General features: G+C 39.7%; 2 protein-coding genes across 2 annotated transcripts; both read left to right on the top strand.

Moving 5' to 3' along the window:
* The first annotated feature begins 1,830 nt into the window (after window positions 1-1,830).
* On the top strand, window positions 1,831-17,940 carry LOC135470571 (coadhesin-like). The gene is made up of 11 exons (XM_064749591.1): window positions 1,831-1,940; window positions 2,674-2,820; window positions 12,755-12,925; window positions 13,354-13,524; window positions 13,673-13,843; window positions 13,997-14,167; window positions 15,181-15,351; window positions 15,813-15,983; window positions 16,286-16,462; window positions 16,971-17,141; window positions 17,600-17,940. The coding sequence occupies exons 2-11, from the start codon at window positions 2,757-2,759 to the stop codon at window positions 17,878-17,880; spliced, it is 1,719 nt and encodes a 572-aa protein (XP_064605661.1). The 5' UTR covers window positions 1,831-1,940; window positions 2,674-2,756; the 3' UTR covers window positions 17,881-17,940.
* Window positions 7,745-11,660, top strand: LOC135469703 (putative uncharacterized protein DDB_G0281733). Its single transcript, XM_064748265.1, has 4 exons — window positions 7,745-7,811; window positions 8,843-9,617; window positions 10,743-10,957; window positions 11,656-11,660. The coding sequence occupies exons 1-4, from the start codon at window positions 7,745-7,747 to the stop codon at window positions 11,658-11,660; spliced, it is 1,062 nt and encodes a 353-aa protein (XP_064604335.1).
* Window positions 17,941-18,782: the final 842 nt, after the last annotated feature.

Raw genomic sequence — 18,782 nt, 5'->3', positions numbered from 1 at the left:
GTGGATGGATGAGTGGTGCCAGAGTTTATATATATTAATAAGATGGATACTGAAACATTTTATAGGTCTCAGACAAACTCTGTATTTTGTAGTAAATGTGTATTTTGTTGTAAGTGTGTATATTGTTATAAATGTGTATTTTGTTATAAATGAGTATTTCTTTATAAATGTGTATTTTATTATAAATGTGCAGCCAGCCACTGACATAAAAACAGATCTGTACCGTTTTGTACACGTGTGTTTTGTGTAGTTCTCGATGTAAGCCAGACGTATCACAAATACACAATTTTACACACGATGAAAGATGTAGGTACATAAATATGATATATGCAAGATACACGTTAATATTCCTGTGTACACTTGTTGCCATTAATCTGTGCCTGTGGTATACGTTTGTGAATTATTTGTACACAATAGCTTTAGAGAGTATCTACAAGTATAAGTCAATGTCTGAACGGGAGTGGAACATAATCGCTGAGACCACTGTTTGTGGAACGTTGGTACAATAATTAAACGACTTGCCTTTTGTGCAGTCTAATGTTTACAAAAGACCATGTCTTCCTCCAATGCAGTATCCATATCCGTACTTAACTGTGCATTGTTGTATAATTCTCGCCAATCATTGTCTAGCCTATACTTGTATCTCTGCTTCACCTCGATGCATTGTTGTGTAATCCTCGTCAATCATGGTCAAACCCATACTTGTATCTTCGCTTCACCTCCATGCATTGTTGTGTAATCCGAGTCAATCATGGTCTAGCCTATACTTATATCCCCGCTTCGCCTGGATGCATTGTTGTGTAATCCGAGTCAATCATGGTCTAGCCTATACTTATATCCCCGCTTCGCCTGGATGCAATGTTGTGTAATCCTCGTCAATCATGGTCATACCCATACTTGTATCTCAACTTCGCCTGGATGCAGTGTTGTGTAATCCTCGTCAATCATGGTCAAACCCATACTTATATCTCCGCTTCACCTCCATGCATTGTTGTGTAATCCTCGTCAATCATGGTCTAGCCTATACTTATATCCCCGCTTCGCCTGGATGCAGTGTTGTGTAATCCTCGTCAATCATGGTCTAGCCTATACTTATATCCCCGCTTCGCCTGGATGCAATGTTGTGTAATCCTCGTCAATCATGGTCATACCCATACTTGTATCTCGGCTTCGCCTGGATGCAGTGTTGTGTAATCCTCGTCAATCATGGTCAAACCCATACTTATATCTCCGCTTCGCCTGGATGCATTGTTGTGTAATCCGAGTCAATCATGGTCTTGCCTATACTTATATCCCCGCTTCGCCTGGATGCATTGTTGTGTAATCCGAGTCAATCATGGTCTAGCCTATACTTATATCCCCGCTTCGCCTGGATGCAATGTTGTGTAATCCTCGTCAATCATGGTCATACCCATACTTGTATCTCAACTTCGCCTGGATGCAGTGTTGTGTAATCCTCGTCAATCATGGTCTTGCCCATACTTATATCTCCGCTTCGCCTGGATGCATTGTTGTGTAATCCGAGTCAATCATGGTCTAGCCTATACTTATATCCCCGCCTAGCCTGGATGCAGTGTTGTGTAATCCTCGTCAATCATGGTCAAACCCATACTTGTATCTCCGCTTCCCCTCGATGCAATGTTGTGTAATCCGCGTCAGTCATGATCTAACCTGTTCGAGTTTTCCTCGTGGGATACATGTATATTATAGAAATCACGACCTTGTTACTGTCTCGTTCCTTGATTGTATTATTCTTATTTACCTATAACCCCCAAAGTAATCAGTCATGAAAAACTTTCTACACATTCCCTTTCGTTGCAGTGACAATGTTGACCCACCCATCCACTCCGCCTGGTTGTACCTCAGTGATAAAGACTTCGAGCTAAGATTCGAGTGGCTGGATGGATCAGACTTGGACTACGAAAATTGGGAGAATGCAGGTAAACACAAAGTTTGTCAATAACGTGCTAAAAGTCGGTGGTTTACCCTACACATCCCTACTCCCATAAAGCTGACCGACATCGTAAAACAACGATCACTGAATCAGTTAATCAAAAACAATCCCCGGACCTCTCCAGGATAAAGATAAAGGCGCACAAGAGCGATCCGGAGCACGCAACCATGAAGCAGAATTCGTATTTGCATGTTACCATGACAATTACATAGAGTTTTACTCGGAGAGAATTTTCATCAACAATTAGAATATAACCCATATTGAGGTAAAAGTTGCTTAACTTCACCGATTAAAAATGATCAGATGCCAGTTATCATATATCATATCATATGTAATGATATGTCAATTCTTACTATCTCCGCTCTGTTTTTATTTCGTTTATTTATTCATTTATTTGATTGATGTTTTACGACATACTCAAGAATATTTTACTTATACGACGGCGGCCAGTAGTATCGTGCGAGGAAACCGTGCAGAGCCCAGGTTAATATCCCCATCCGCCTGGGGACAGACCTTACCATGTGTGACCAGAGAGGAAGCCAGCGTGAGCTGGGTTAAAACGCTTTTGGTTACATCACTCTGGCACATATTTGTTTAGTATTAGACCTATTTAGTCTCAGACTACTGATGGAAGAAGTGAAAAGCAAAATGAATTTGTTCTTAGCTTGTTTAATCCTTGCAACAAAAGATATAGTCTTGCTTAAACAATGTTTTCACAGACTACTTTGGTCAATCATTCGATGGGATTCTTGAGAAGTTCGAAGACGATTCCCTCGACTGTGTCGTTGCTATTGGTGACAAGATGTTATGGCGCGAGGTCGCGTGCTCTAATCCAAGTCACGTGATATGTAAACGAGAACAAACGAGTGAGTTTCTAGTTTTACCTGCGGAAATAATGAAATAATCTTGTCTAAAATCATTCAGTTATTCTGTAATATTTAACACAAATAATCATTTTCCCTCAGAAATTGAGCTATGTGTGTGTTGTGGGGATGGGCCTAGGTGTTGAAGGGTAAGATCATTCTCTGCTGTCGATATTGATATAATGAGTTTTTATATTGCTTATTGAGATAGAAATAAAACGTCGTATTGTTAAAAACCAGTTACTATAAATTTCTCTGCACTGGCTGTTATATAGTTTAATATCATTAAAACAGTGATGTGTGCCCATGGCAATTTCTGTTGTCAACGACCACACAGAGCCACTTCAGAAAAATCAATCGGTAGAGAAAAACCTGATGTTAATGTTTACCCTGTCATACTCCACTGAAGTGGTTATCTGCCGAACTGACTCCTGATGGCGTCACTTCATCATACCCCCTAAATTCTCAATAACCCAAGATTTCTTGAAAATAAAGGCGCTCCTACATGCGCGCAACAACCGGGGACGAATAGGCCTACAAGCTCCAGTTTTTAGCACCTCTTGCCAAAGTTTTCTCCCACTACAATGCCGCCGTGATATAAGTGAAATATTATTGAGTATGACGTAAAACCCCAATCATATAAATAAATAAGTAGATTTGGCACCTCTGTATGGTTAATTAGGGAAATGGAACAATATAGTTCATAAAGCCGTCCTTTAAAAGTAATCATTTAAACGCGTTTGATTCTATTCAAGGAACTTAAGTGAAGTTACTCTTTAGATACCGACAAAATTTTACTATCTTGATAATAACGACTAGTTCATTGACCTCTGCCCATAGACAAATTAAGGCGTAGCTTCTTCCATTCCGTGATTGCCACATTAGTCGACGAAATGAAGCTCACTGAAAGCCTAAATCTGGACTTGAAATTATTGGATATTTATTTGAGTAACGTTTTACTCTGTGTCAAAGAATACCGTGTGCGGCGATGGTCAGGTTTATAAATGGAGGATAGGAGCAAAATCTCAGGGGAAGCCAGTGGTATTTACCAGGTTTATGATAAACCTCCTCAAGTATAGCCATGGGCGAACCACTGAGAACCGTATTCGATCTCACAAAGCGGTGTGTGTGAGGGGGGGTTGCGCCAGCGGTCTGCCGCCATATTCGGCGCTCATAGACGCCTGATTCAAGAGAAGACTCGTGTTCCTTATGTAACCATACCTTATGTTACCATACCATATGGTAATATGGTATCGCAGTGAGGAAGTGACAAGAGCCAAATCGCAAGACTGAAGTCTCGATCCGCTGAACGACAAACAAGGACTGTGGTATCGTCGTTGCATTACATATAGAGTCTCTGAGCGTCTCTCAGAAGAGAATACCATGGATTTCTGTCTCCAGCAATGTGGTAGTTATGCTGGTTGAAAGCGTTCATTTTGATAGCGAACTTCGCGAACCCGGGGCGGATGCGGTTTTAACAAAACCGCGACTTGCATGCACCTTCGTACCCTCCGCGGGGGCGGATTTTTTTCATTGCGCCGTTGATTTTAATCACTAAACATTCACGTGGATCTCAAAATGTAACATCAGTGTAAAAACAAAAAATTCTCAATATCTCCATAAAATGAATTAAGGTGACATACAATGCACAGTCAATTCCACATCAGACTGTAGGTAGTAATAACCAAGCAAACCAACAAGCAATTACCTCTCCCCATATTATTTTCGGGGCGTCATCGTGTTTGTCCTTGGTGTCCATCCTCCGTTGTCCAGCCACCTTTATCAGCCATTTAATTGTAGTTACAATATCTCCAGAGCTATATGTGGTCAACCTTAACCGACTTCGAATTAACGCTTAATTAGAAACCTGTGGTATATACCCCCTAACTATCTTGTCCGTTTACCAGTGTATGGCTATAGTGAAGCAGACGATAAAAATGTTGTACCTCCTAAATTAATGAGCCGAACGTCACCAAGTTTGGTTTGAAGCTTAAATACACTGATCTTAAAAGGGACGAACTTTTTGATAAATAGCATATACAGCCCTACCAATCTCCTTTTTAATGACATCTACTTAAGCTCAAAAGTTGATATAAGTATTTAAATTTCTGATATAAATAGGTTGGTGTTAAATCCACTGTCGTTAACCGTATAGGACTGGCAGATCTTGCACAATGTACGAATCTTGACACATACATGACAATGTTCGAGTCTTACATATAGCCGACAATGTGCGGATTAGGCATATAAGTCACAAGGTACGAATCTTCAAATATAGGCGACAATATACGAACCTTGAGTATAGGTGACATTGTATGGATCTTGCGTACAGGTACACCAATGCACCTTACGAAGTCTACTTTTATATCCATTAACATACGCATATTGAACGGAACTAGAAAATCACGACAGTATAAACAAGTTCAAGAATTCAACCCTGGAAGACGTCATCGTACTGTAGACTTGAGGGATTCAGGGAAATGTTCCTTATAGTATTTCTGTGTACGCCCACGCTCGGTTGAAAGTCATGGAGGTGTAAATGACATATTAAAACCAATAATATAATTTTCAGAGTAGGATTAAGTGATAGAGAGTTGTTGAGTGTTTTTTCCTGTTGCTGTTGACGTTGCGAAAACAGCATTGTTGATTATTTCAGACAAAACAGTTGCATTAAAACGATGTATGTTTTGCAATAATTTGTTCATCTGTTGCAATAGCCTGATGCTTACGATCCACCACCAACCTGCGGATGGTCATGGGTTTCTCCCCACCTCTGCCCAGTTTCCTCCCCACCATGATACTTTTGGCCGTCGTGCAGCTGAAATATTCTTGAGTACGGTGTAAAGCACCAGTCAAATAAATAAATAAGTTGAGATTCTCGCTGTTTAAGTCTTTCAGGTAGTCTTCACGTCCAGCTGGGTATAAAACAATGCTTCATAACATGCTAACTGAGCTCTCTAAAACGATTATTGTATTTACAGCTGTATATACATCTAGTCTACATGATATTGTCGAAAGTGTACTGTACATCTTCGCTCATGTAAACTCAGAGTTCTTCCTCGTAAAATTCACAAAATAATCAGTCCAGACGTTTCGCGGCAGGAAAAAAAATAGTATATGTTACTTCTCTTAAAGCAAGTGTGTACAAAAAGGACACAACATGTGTACAACAGGTACACATTAATTAACAAAGTGCGCAGGTACATTGATGTGTACCGTGCATGTATCTTCATGTACCTGCATTTTAGATGTGTACCAAACTGTGTACCTATGATACACATCTTATTTACATCACGAGCTACACAAACACATGTGTACAAAACGGTACACATTTGCTCTTCGAGAGTATATTAAAACTCGTTTGCATGTTACAATTGAAAATTAGAAATTGGTTAATGGTTTAATATTGTCAGCTACTATTGTCACAGGCACTTGCCGTGGAATAAGCGGTTCATTAAGAGTAATGTGTCTTCTTTATTCACTCTCTTGTTTTTTATTTTATTCACTTTGCCATGCAAATTTTCTTTCCAGCTAACAAAGTGGAAGGTTTCCTTTATGCCTCGTTAATGTATACTCAAGTTCAAAGTAGTACATCCAAAAGCGTTTGTCAAAAATAGTTGCGAACCAATCCTGAACTTATGCGGTGGCTTGATTTCAGGGTTCATTGTGTGTTTTAACCTATGAATGAGGAGGCAATCTTCATGAAAACGATTCTGTATATAAGAATCTGTTTTACTGATATAGGATTGACTGCTGTCAAATAGTGACGTCAACCAGAGCACGTGTTAAACTATTAACATGGAGGCGCTTTCGATTTTCTCGTGCGCGATTTGGCTTTAAACTGCGATATCTCCGTTCTGTAACATCATAAAAATAAAAAGGCTTTTTAAACTCCCTGTGGATGTGTTTCCTTTATCGATGCATATGTACGTTTGGTCTAATCACCAAAAAGTGTGTTGTAAATCAGAACACAATTGTCACAAAACTGCGCAGGTTCTACAGGTAGGTCTACCTGAATGTGAGTCTGAGAGCAGGCAGGTGTATAGGAGGCACGAATGGACCGATGAAAGTTTATGAAACAAAAGGCATCTATGTCGACGCCTAATCTACGCTGTAGTGTACGATGAATGAATTTACCTGCTGAGAATATCCATCAATCAATATGCTAGCTGCACAGGTACAAAAACATCATCTGAAGAGTTTGGCAAATAGTAATGTAAAAATGATGTCGCACGAAGTTGGGGCTTTTACAGAGACTTGGCACTTACGTCGTGTGAACTGAGCCGGAAATGACGTGGGCTTCGTGCGTGCCGGTAGATTTTGCCACTCATCTCCACCAATGCGGTCTCATCGATTTTTTGCCGATTCAAAGGATAACGTTCAGGACATTTCCAATCACTCCTGTATGGCGCAGGAAATTTGATAGCCAAATGTAAACTCGCGAACAGTTCTATCCATCGATTAATAAAAATGCATTTCCATCTGTATGGAAAACATACTTGTCCGTCAGTCTCATTCCGCCAAGCCTGTTAAACAGCTTATGGCCGCTCAAGGTCCTTTTTCTCTTGGTTATTTTAAAGAATCAATCCGTATTGACAAAGAGTAATACATTTGAGTAATGCGTAGACCGGATGTATCTGATTTTGGTTGGTTTGAGGGCTAACGTTGAACTGGACGTTGACGTGGGTTATAAATTACTTTTATTTACAAATTCTCTTATCACGTCACTTGACCAGACAACGCCATCAGCCCATGCCCAAAAGACAAAAAGAGCCAACGGAAATAGATTTATCAACCTTATCTGCCCTTGTGCATAAACTTAATGTCGAACCCCGGACACCAGCCGCTTTTCAAGTAATCAGGTGACAGCATACGTTGTAATTAGGTAAATTTTGAAATACCTGGAGTTGCGTGAAGGAAGATCAAAATGGCGGTGTTACAAAGGAAATATCTTCTTCTGTGCTGGGTATATTTCCTGACAACGTGTGATGTTGGTAAGTATTTACACATGCAGTGCCTCAAACTGGTACCTTTGCATATTTTTTTAGTGTCATTGAATGTTAAATGTGATGACAACACCGCATTTTGAGTAATTCAAAACCAGTAACGTCTAATTAATTGTAGTTACATCACTGCATTTTTACCTAATTCGTTCTTAGTCATGGTGCTAGGGGGCGTGTAATTTGGTACTATTTACATGAACAGTTAGAATAAAGCCCTAACAAGAGGCTAGTTACCGGTTACCTGTGACCATTTGCCAGCTATCGCTTCGCAGTTGCTTTGAGTTTACTCTCTATGCTGTTCTCTTTAATAATATTGTCAATATTCAAGAACCACAATGTTGAAAATCTCAATGAGTGTTTTTTATTTTTATGTCTCTACTTCAAAATATATTGAGGTAATTTCAAATTAAATTTTGCCGCAGTGAAGTATTGTAAAGAATCAATGTTAAAAAGATGACTAAGGGTACCTAAAACAGTTCTCTCTGAATAGATCAATATCAATATGTTCATCAGCGGTTTAAGTTCCCTATCGTGATATAGCAAATGTGTAATATTATCAGTTTAAAATAGCATTTCAACTTACAAAGAATGACAATCCTAAATTAAGAAGGAGTGAAATAACGTAGTTTAATGTACCTCAGAGTGTTTTTCTCACCAGTCATATATTAGTTAAAAATGTGATTAGCATTTTATTGCCATCATTTGACATTGATTCTTCTGTAAAGTGATCAACATATAACTGATATCGAAATTGTATACGGCCACTTGATTGCAGGTTGGCCTTATTGCACTCATGTAATAGTCTTTGTCTTGACTTCATTAATTAATCACCTTAAAAACAGCTACATATTTTGCACAAATGTGTTACTGAAAAGTATAAAAATTAGGCTTACACAGACACACACACACACACACACACACACATATATCTTTATATATATATATATATATATATATATATATATATATATATATATATATATATATATATGTGTGTGTGTATATATAATTTCTGCTTCCAGAAGGAAAGCGTTCGCGGGTCCCAGATGCCACTCACCCAAAAGCTGAAAAAGAGAATATCAGTGAAAATGAAAGCAATGAAAGACTACAGGATTGTTCGCAGGATTGTACTAACAGAGACAGAGATCTATCAGAGGAAGACGATATTAGTTCCGAGGATCGTTACCATGGTAAAAAGGAGCATTCCGGAGGAGGCAAGGACAGTTCGAAGGAAGACAAAGCTCGTGACAAGAATGACGATCGTGGGAAGAAAAGCTCAGCACATTCCAAAGACAATGTTCGGCATAAAGAGAAAGGTGACGATGAAGACGAGGTTGATAATGGAAGTGACAGCAATGACCAAAATAATAAAGACGTCGATGCGGATAAGAATGAAAGCAGTTTCGATTCTGGGGAACAGAGCGACGACGACGACAAAAGTGTGACAGACCGAAATAATAAAAAAGACAAATCTTCCAGAGACAGTGAAAAAGCTGACAGACAGAGCTCTGCGCAGAACTCTGAGATCGAGGAAGATGACCCGGATGTGTCCCGGAAAGGAGGTACGTCTAGTCGGAGAAGTCGCTCCATCGAAAAATTTCTGACTTCCCGATCATGTCCTTGGGGAACTGTTCTGAAGTCTTCCCGTCTCTGCGTTAGGTTTTCAACGTCAAAAAACAGTAAACAATTCCACCAGGCAGAGAAACAATGCCAAAAATATGGCGGTGAACTGTTCAAGCCCTATAGCCTGACGATTGTCGAGGATATCAAGGTGGCAATTGACTCTAGGAATCACAGGTAAGATAAGCTCACTGACTCTTCCTTCTTTGGTCAGTGATAACTGTCCGAGTTATCCTCAACAGATGAAAGACCATTTAACTCTGTTCAAAACAGTAGTTTAATTTAACTTTTTGGAATTTTTTCAACCTTTTAAAATGCATGTGAAAGTTTGGATTCTACGGTGGCCTTTTATGACTGTTTTGGGGCCAGTGACGTCACATCACGTTTTTGTAAATTAACACACAGACTGTTAAATTTCATCATCAAAAATGCATATACATTGTATATATATAGATCCATAAACGCTTTCACCTAATGGAACTTGAAATGAACAACATATAGGACCTATTTCAAGCAAAAGTGTGTGACGTCAATGATACCCAGTGGGTAATGCGAGTACACTGTAAATTAACACACAGACTGTTAAATTTCATCATCAAAAATGCATATACAGTGTTGAGGAATTTATGGATGCGCCATATTCATGGCTGCACAATTTACAGTGAGACGTGAGTAAAGGTGAAGAACAGGTGGTGGCACAAATAAGCCCTTTTTCTGGCAGCTATCCGTGCTTCACCATTTTACCAAGGGTGTTCATCTCGAAATATTCTTCAACCAACAGTCACTGTACTCGGACTGCTTTTTTTTTTCCAAATGGTTCTGTCGAATTGAAACTTGACTCAGAGATAAACCAAGACGAATTACAGATCAAGTTTGATTGTCCGTCTGTTTGACATAGCTTTCAATTCGCTGGCTCTAAACGGTGAGGGACATGTACTGCAAGAGCATTACTTGCAGAATGCTTGTTTACAAAGAAGCCATATCAGGCATCTCGTTGGAACATTTTATGAAAGTAAAAAATTCCATCTATGCATTTTGCACATTAAGGGTTATTTGGTCAGTCAATAGAAAATCATGACTGAGGTAACTATAAAACCCAAAAGGGTCTCAGCTGAATGAAATAAATTTTGAATTTTTCATTGCACTGGTAAACAGATTAAGCGCTATCGAACTGCACTACCAATTAAGAAAACAAATATGTTTTTTTTGTCCAATTTACAGAGTTGAACTGTTTCTGGTGTCTTTAGTTATCGGCATACATAGTTTTCAAGATTCCTATATACTTTTTTGTGACTTCCACAGAGACAATATTAACTCCTATTGGATTGGCTTGTCAAAGAATGGTCAGAGATATCGTTGGACAGATGGGACAACGCTGTCCTGGGTACACTGGGCTTCCAGTATGAAATTTGACGGGAGTCGTGCGGACTGCGCAGTGGCTGTCGTGGACGATGATCACAGGTGGACTGACGAAAATTGTAACAGAAAGCACTCATACATATGCCAATTTGGCACAGGCAAGAAGTTTCAACTATGCTTCCTAAATACCGTGCATAATACATTGCAAAAATGAACAATTAAATGTGTTTTGGTTCAGCCTACTTGTTACCGTTTTCATTCTCAGGACTTTATGAAGTCAAATAAACAAAATTAAATTAAATGATGTGTATTTATGTACATACTCTTGAAAAATCAGATATTTCAACAGATATACAGGTATGTTATTACAGAATTATGATTATATATTATCCCATACTGTATAAGTAATGATTGTATCCCATATGGACATCAAGAATCAAGATAATATGCCTTTGTGGTGCGACACGTGCGATTGTTAGACCTTAAAGACCGCAGCTCTGATTCCAAAGGGGCAACTAATGATAATACAAACCACTAGATGGAAAAGAAAGCCACCAAAACCCTTGATGCCAACACAAAACAAATGCACCATTCAGATAAAGTGTTTGAAAGAAGCACTTATCTTTAACAAGGGTTTGCACCATCTCCAATGACCGGATCAATTCTATAAAACTATAAAAGTAAGCTTTAAAAACGAATTTTAAAATATGACTTACGTGAAGAATGGCTTTGTGGAAACGGTTAATAATACCTTATGTATGATTTGTTATTTACTAATTACACCGAATTGTTGTCAGCTAATACACCAGTTTTTGTTGTATTTTTTTAAAAATAATTGACTGCACTTTTTTCGTAGGTTAAAACAGCACGACATGACTGAGGGTATAAATTATATCAAATGTCTTCATACAGGAGCTCCGTTCTGTGTTAGATCGTTCAGCAAATCTTCATTTGCAGTAATCCGAGATTACTAGATATCCAGGTCTTCTTGGATTTATTACTTGTAGGGTTTTCAGTATTAATAAAGTCAGAGCCCTTGAAGAGTTATAATCCGCTGCTTTTCAAGAGTCTAGGCTGATATCACCAATTCGTTGGGTATCTACAATCATTCCTCTTGAAGCAGAATCATTGTGAAAGTAATATAACAATGTGAAAGTTTTAAAGCTGTTATGCTTTTTTGCCCTTCACTAATTAACAGTTAAGTAATCTGTAATTTCTTCCTACATTATAATAATCAGGAAATATCTTGCTATTGCATCTCCGCTGTAAAGAGATTACTGTCAGCCAATATACAACTGTGATCAGTCCAAAAGAGCAAACTTCCACACTCTAGACCAGAGGAACTGTACACCAGTTACATCTAATAAATTGCAATGAACATCACTGCATTTTTTGACCTAATTCTGCTGAAGCCATTGTGCTAGGGGGCGTGTAATTTGCTACTATTTATGTATTTACATAAACAGTTAGAATAAAACCCTGACTGAGGTAAATTGGCAAGAGACTGTATTTCACCGGTTACGTGTGACCATTTGCCAGCTATCACACTGTCGTCGCTGCTATGGTTTTTCTCTATGTGGTACGTCTTTAATTATGTTATATTTACTCCAAAATTAGAGGTATTTTATTGGCAAGGCCTTCACATTTTATAATAGTAAATGATTCTGGTGGCCGAAAAAAGCGACATTAGTGAAAACATCTTTAGATATGCCCATGAATGCAATGTTATCGTACTTAATACCGTAATAGTTTCACAACTAATATATGTTGAACTTTTCTCACAAACTTTATGGTCATTATGGGAAGTAGATTGTCCAGCAACGTGTCCAGAGAGGAATGTCACACTGACGGCTTTAATGTGTGCAATAAAGTGATGCGTTGGTTAATAGTTTTTTCTCCTCCTGTCTTTCTTTTTTTATTTGTTTGCTTTTTTAGTTTATTTTTTCCTATTTCAGTGGATGGAAACTGGTCAGTCTGGGAAGCATGGTCAGCTTGCTCAGTGACGTGCGGATCCGGAAACCAAGTTAGACAGCGTGAATGTAACAGTCCAGCTCCCTCCAGCGGTGGACAAGAATGTCAGGGGGACAACTCGGAAAAGAAGGCATGTAACCCTGCTGAATGTGAAGGTATTAGCACATTTTACTTCAGGCAGTTTCATAATACAACGTTTCGTGAATTCGTTATTTTTCACTACAACCACCTTGATGTGTAATGCATTTGGTTTTTTAAAAACAAAATGCTCTTAATTTAAATGGATGGGAACTGGTCAGACTGGGAAGCTTGGTCAACTTGTTCAGTCACGTACGCATCCGGAAATCAATTTAGACAGCGTGAGTGTAACAGTCCAGCTCCCTCTGGCGGTGGACTGGAATGTCACTGGGACAACTCTGAAACGAAGGCATGTAGCCGTGCTGAATGTGAAGGTATTAGCGCATTTCATTCTTATGAGTTTGTTATTTTCACTGCAGTCCAAGCCATTGGTGTATTAATAGGCTACATCAGTGTAATGCACCGATTAAAAACTTTCCAAAATATTTATTTGTTCTAATTTCAGTGGATGGAAACTGGTCACTTTGGGAAGCGTGGTCAGATTGTTCAGTCACTTGCGGATCCGGAAATCAAGTTAGACAGCGTGAGTGTAACAGTCCAGCTCCCTCTGGCGGTGGACAGGAATGTCACGGGGACAACTCTGAAACGAAGGCATGTAGCCTTGCTGAATGTGAAGGTATTAGTGCATTTTACTTCGGGCGGTTATATGAATTTATTAGTTTTTACTACAATCCATCTCGATGTGTAATGCATTTGGTGTATTAATCCATCAATGTAATGCACTGTTTATTAACTTTTCAAAATATTTACTTTTCCTTTTTCAGTGGACGGAAACTGGTCAGTCTGGGAAGCATGGTCAGATTGTTCAGTCACGTGCGGATCCGGAAATCAAGTTAGACAGCGAAAGTGTAATAGCCCAGCTCCCTCAGGCGGTTTACAGGAATGTCCAGGGGAGAACTCGGAAAAGAAGGCATGCAGCCTTGCGGACTGTGAAGGTGCAGTATTATAGTCAAGTGTATTTGACGCTGTTTCATAAATTTTAACTGAAATGTCGGTGATTTATTATTATTATTTTTCTCTGTCATACATGTGGATGTCTAATCTATTGGTATTTGTTTATTTTCTTACAATAATGCATTTTAATTAAGTGGATGGGAACTGGTCTGTGTGGCAAGCATGGTCAGCTTGTTCGGCCACGTGCGGAGCAGGAAATCAAGTCAGAAAGCGAGAATGTAACAGTCCAGCTCCCTCTGGCGGGGGACAGGAATGCAGAGGAGACCACTCGGAGACACAGACCTGCAACTTGTCTGAATGCTCAGGTAATAACTCTTTTTTCTCCAGTCTGATGTTGAGAATTTAAATTTTGTATTTTTTGTCACTCTTTATCATAGCATTATCAACAAAATCTTATTGTGAAGAATGACACACAGACGACTGCGTACTGAGCGTCATTACATGTCAAATATTAATAGCCAAACTGCGTCTAAACTTTGAATGGAAACTGGTAGATACGTGAATCGTGGTCAGGAGGGTGGAAGGTGGGGTTACCATCTGCAAGTTGCTGGCAGACCATCCTACGTACGGTTGAAATATTAATGAAGACATTTGGGTTCAGAACTTTTGATTCTTTTTTGTCGTAAAGGTTATAGCAATCTATGCGCAAAAATCTCCTGTGTGCGTACCAGGGCTGTTTACTCTCGTGTATAGAAGCTCTCGCAAGAATACGATTTGTTCTTCATCCGGCAATGCGATGTTATACATCAGTTATGCATCAGGAAACCATGTAGACAACGACATAATCGCTCTGCCCTGTCACGTGGGAACATGTTTACAAGGCAATCATGGAAGTGTGACCTTGTTCTGTCACCCGCGGACAAATTTTGGAGGTAGCCACGTTATTTTGATATTTATAAAAAAGACATTTAAATGTTCAGATATACCATGCTGGTATTTTCACTTCCAATTAAGTGGAAGGGAACTGGTCTGTGTTGAAAGCATGGTCACCTTGCCCTGCCACGTGCATATGTGCAGTAATCCAGCTCCCTCTGACGGGGGACAGCAATGTCAAGGAGGGAGGTGGCGGCGTCTTGTTCTTTCATGGCCTAAATGTGGTTTCATTTCGAAACACTCTTTCAATGGCATTGGTAATAATAAATGTTAATCGTAGAAATTTTTGAATAAATGATGCAATAAACAATTTAAGGTCCAGTGTTGATGACAGACGATGAATATTATTTTACCTGGATTATCCGTGGTTCTTTTTTTATCATTTTTCTATACAGTCCATGTCGATGGATAGTTTATTGGTGTTGATGATGTATTTTAATTTAAGTGGATGGGAACTGGTCTGTGTGGAAAGCATGGTCACCTTGCTCAGTCACGTGCGGAGCAGGAAATCAAGTTAGACAGCGGATGTGCAATAATCCAGCTCCCTCTGGCGGGGGACAGCAATGTCAAGGAGATACTTCACAAACTCAGGCTTGTCAAACCTCAGAATGTATAGGTGGGTGGACATCAGGCATTCTGTCATCCACAGCACGCCTGTGAAGTTTTAATTAGGCTAGGTTGGGCCGTTACCTAATCCATGCCTGCGTATATTTAGAAAAATGCGGAACGGAGCGGCTTCTTGTTCTTTTATGGCCTAAACGTAGTTTCATTTCGAAAAGGAACCGAAGTGTTTATAACACTGTTTCACTGACATTGGTGATAATAATTTTTGTTGTAGAAATTTTTGCATAAATGGTGAAATAAACAATTCTAGGTCGAGTGTAGATGACAGAAGATGAGTATTATACAAAAGCGCTTCCAAGGCTTGATATAGCAATAAAACACAAGATACACGGAGGTCAAGTTTGCTCTCTTTGTGCTATAATGACTAAATTTTGTATTGAACTTCTAAACCAAAGAGGATATGGGATTATCAGCAGTTTAACTGTCCCTGTCTAAATTGTATGTTAATACCAGTCGATGGAAAATGGTCCAGTTGGGAAGCGTGGTCAGCATGCTCTGCCACGTGCGGAACCGGGGATCAGGCCAGACTGCGAAAGTGCAACAACCCAGCTCCATCTGGCGGTGGACAAATGTGTCCGGGAGATAAATCTGAAGCCCAATCATGTACAGTCAGCGAATGTATGGGTAAATGGCCTTTTTTTAAAAATTTGTTACAAGTACTCACGTATAGTTTGTTTTTATCATTTCAAGAAATATTAAGTTTATGATGATAGCAATCGTGTGTTTTATTTCCTTGTTATTAGTCAACACAGCAGATGCAAGGATATATACCATGAAGTCTCTTCATCTTTCCGCTATTGCATGGTTTTTTTGCTATCGATGTTAGCTCGGCGAAAAGGTGACATGACCCTTTTCGAGCGTCATTGCTTGGTCTGAAATGTGAGATAACGGAAGGGTAAACGTGACAAGTTTCTGACACGTCTCAGTTTCAGTGGATGGCAGCTGGTCAAACTGGGAAGCCTGGACGGCTTGCTTGGTCACCTGCGGAACCGGACGTCAAACAAGAATGCGCAAGTGTGATAACCCAGCTCCCTCTGGCGGAGGACAAGAATGTCAAGGGGATATATCAGAAACACAGTCCTGTGGACTCTCCGAATGTAGAGGTATAATTTCACCATACCCTTTATGAACTCCTAAATCATTACTAACGTCTGTGTACAGATAAAATCGAATCATTGCCTTTTTGGTTTCCATAATTTTCTCCCATAAACGATTACTTTTTATTATTTGAACATCAGTTCAAATTATTATTCAGGATTTGATTTGGCGAACAGCCCTAACTCAAATCATTTTCGAAAAATTGTGTGATGATTGCAATGGAGGGTGAGACAAGTCGGCTTGGGAAACCTGGTCAGCCTGCTCCGTCACGTGTGGAAAGGGTAAACCAAGTGACACAGCGCGAATGCAACAACCCGTTGCCACCTGGCAGTGGACAAAAGTGTCAAGGGGATGAAGTAAAAACATTAAGCTTGTACACTTCGCCAGTGCATAGGTAATGAGACAGTTATAACCCTAGATCTGTATTCTGTTTCTCATACTATGGTTCGCCATGCATTTTGATATTGAATATTGATACTTACTTAGTTCTGGGGCAACTGTTCATAATTCCAGTGGACGGGAACTGGTCGATATGGGAATCCTGGTCAGCTTGCTCGGTTACGTGTGGAATCGGTAATCAATTTCGACAACGGAAGTGCAATAATCCTGCTCCCTCTGGCGGTGGACAGGAATGTTCAGGAGATAAAACGGGCATACAGTCCTGTCGTGTTGCCGAATGTGCAGGTATGAAGTAATATTTTACTCTCTTAAATTTTAGCTGTACGGACGAAAGCTGTGTTTTTGAGGCCCTCGCCTGTTTTTGTTTTATTTATTTATTTATTTTATTATATTTATTTGATTGGTGCTTTACACCGTGCTCAAAAATATTTCATTTATATAACGGTGGTCACCATTATCGTGGGAGGAAACCAGGGAGATCCTGGGGAAAACAGACGATCATGCGCAAGTTGCGGACAGACCTTCCTCGTACGTCCCAGAGGAAGCTAGCATGAGCTAGGCTTAAACTGTTCTTGTTTTATACATGCGTAAAATGTTTGCAGAGTGACTCATCTACGTTCCTTCTAAGATTTGGATGAGCTCTTGAAGCCAGGCATAGTTCCAAACGGTTGTAATTATGAATATCCATTGCTACAGAGTGTAGATTTGAGCACAGTGGGTACCAATAAATTCTATTTTGTCAGATAAACCCCGGCTCAAGGAGGCACTATTTGAGATAGCTGCGGAGGGATACGGTCTTCAAGGATGTGAATTGGTGCGGTTGAGACGGACTTCCTTGGTGCAGTGTGCTTTGGACTGTGTCAATACGATACTATGTAAATCCTTTAACTTTGAGTTTGGTCTTTCGGAGAATATGACCCGAAATCACTCTTGTATACTGAACTCTGCGACAAGGTTCGAACGACCGCTTGATTATGTCACCATGGAGGGATACCAGCTATACAGCCTCGGACCGAAGTTTTGATTTGACACATGCTAAGCATATTACCAATACAGCTCTTGTTCACTTAAGAAGTACATCCCAAATGATATTAGACTACAAGAAAGATCCTATACAGCAGGAGGACAAATCCCAGGTTGATAATAGTGCCCCACAACAGAGTGCATAGTAAAGCGCCTGGTGTGGTACTACGGATAGTTCTGTGGACTGTCGACATTGAGTTACCAGCGTTGTTGGACTAGGGAGTATTCATGTCGAAATCGGGTCATAAGATACTGCCCGCTACCGGTCATCTTGAGTGTGAACCTCTAAGAGAGGTAATACTGAACAATCGCTTATTTTTAGAAATTGGCATTGTGTTAAATGATCACATAAAATATGTTGCCACACTTACATAAAAAATGAAGTGTATACCTTCTTCGTAGTGCTTGAAAGAACATGCATAAGATGTCCCTGAAAACGCTGTCGGAGATCCATGATTTCGGAGATCAGATGTGCCATGACCAAGTGCCAATCGGAAGACTTTGTGTGGATCTGTCACAACTGTCTACGTTTAGTGACCAGAACAGACTGTTGTTTTCTGAACATTGCTTACTGCTGACAAGCTGAACATATCATCGTCGCCTGCATTTACCGTCCTTTACTGCTAAGGAGCCGAACAAACCACCGTCGCCAAAATTTCCTGTTCCCTACAGCTAATGATCTGAACGAATCATCGTTGCCCATATTCCACTGCACCTTACACCTGATGGGCTGGACCAACCACCGTCGCCAAGATCTACGGTTCCCTACAGGTAATGAGTTCAAGGAACTAATACTTCCCACAGCACAAGAAGGTAGCGCTAGCAAATCTACACAGCTGCAAAGAAGGACATTTTGAAAACTGATTTGAAGTTCAAAGAAATTACAATGAAAATGGTCATGAC

The sequence above is a fragment of the Liolophura sinensis genome, chromosome 7, assembly GCF_032854445.1.
Source record: "Liolophura sinensis isolate JHLJ2023 chromosome 7, CUHK_Ljap_v2, whole genome shotgun sequence".
In the NCBI taxonomy this organism is placed as follows: domain Eukaryota; kingdom Metazoa; phylum Mollusca; class Polyplacophora; order Chitonida; family Chitonidae; genus Liolophura; species Liolophura sinensis.
The sequence above is the reverse complement of the archived record's forward strand: the minus strand, read 5'-3'. Positions and strand labels throughout refer to the sequence as shown.

Coding starts and splice junctions, on each gene's coding strand:
- LOC135470571 (XM_064749591.1), top strand. CDS start 2,757: ATGTTATGGCGCGAGGTCGCGTGCTCTAATCCAAGTCACGTGATATGT. Junction 12,926..13,353: donor TAACCCTGCTGAATGTGAAG/GTATTAGCACAT, acceptor TTCTAATTTCAG/TGGATGGAAACTGGTCACTT. Junction 14,168..15,180: donor CAACTTGTCTGAATGCTCAG/GTAATAACTCTT, acceptor TTTTAATTTAAG/TGGATGGGAACTGGTCTGTG.
- LOC135469703 (XM_064748265.1), top strand. CDS start 7,745: ATGGCGGTGTTACAAAGGAAATATCTTCTTCTGTGCTGGGTATATTTC. Junction 7,812..8,842: donor CCTGACAACGTGTGATGTTG/GTAAGTATTTAC, acceptor TTCTGCTTCCAG/AAGGAAAGCGTTCGCGGGTC. Junction 9,618..10,742: donor ATTGACTCTAGGAATCACAG/GTAAGATAAGCT, acceptor TGACTTCCACAG/AGACAATATTAACTCCTATT.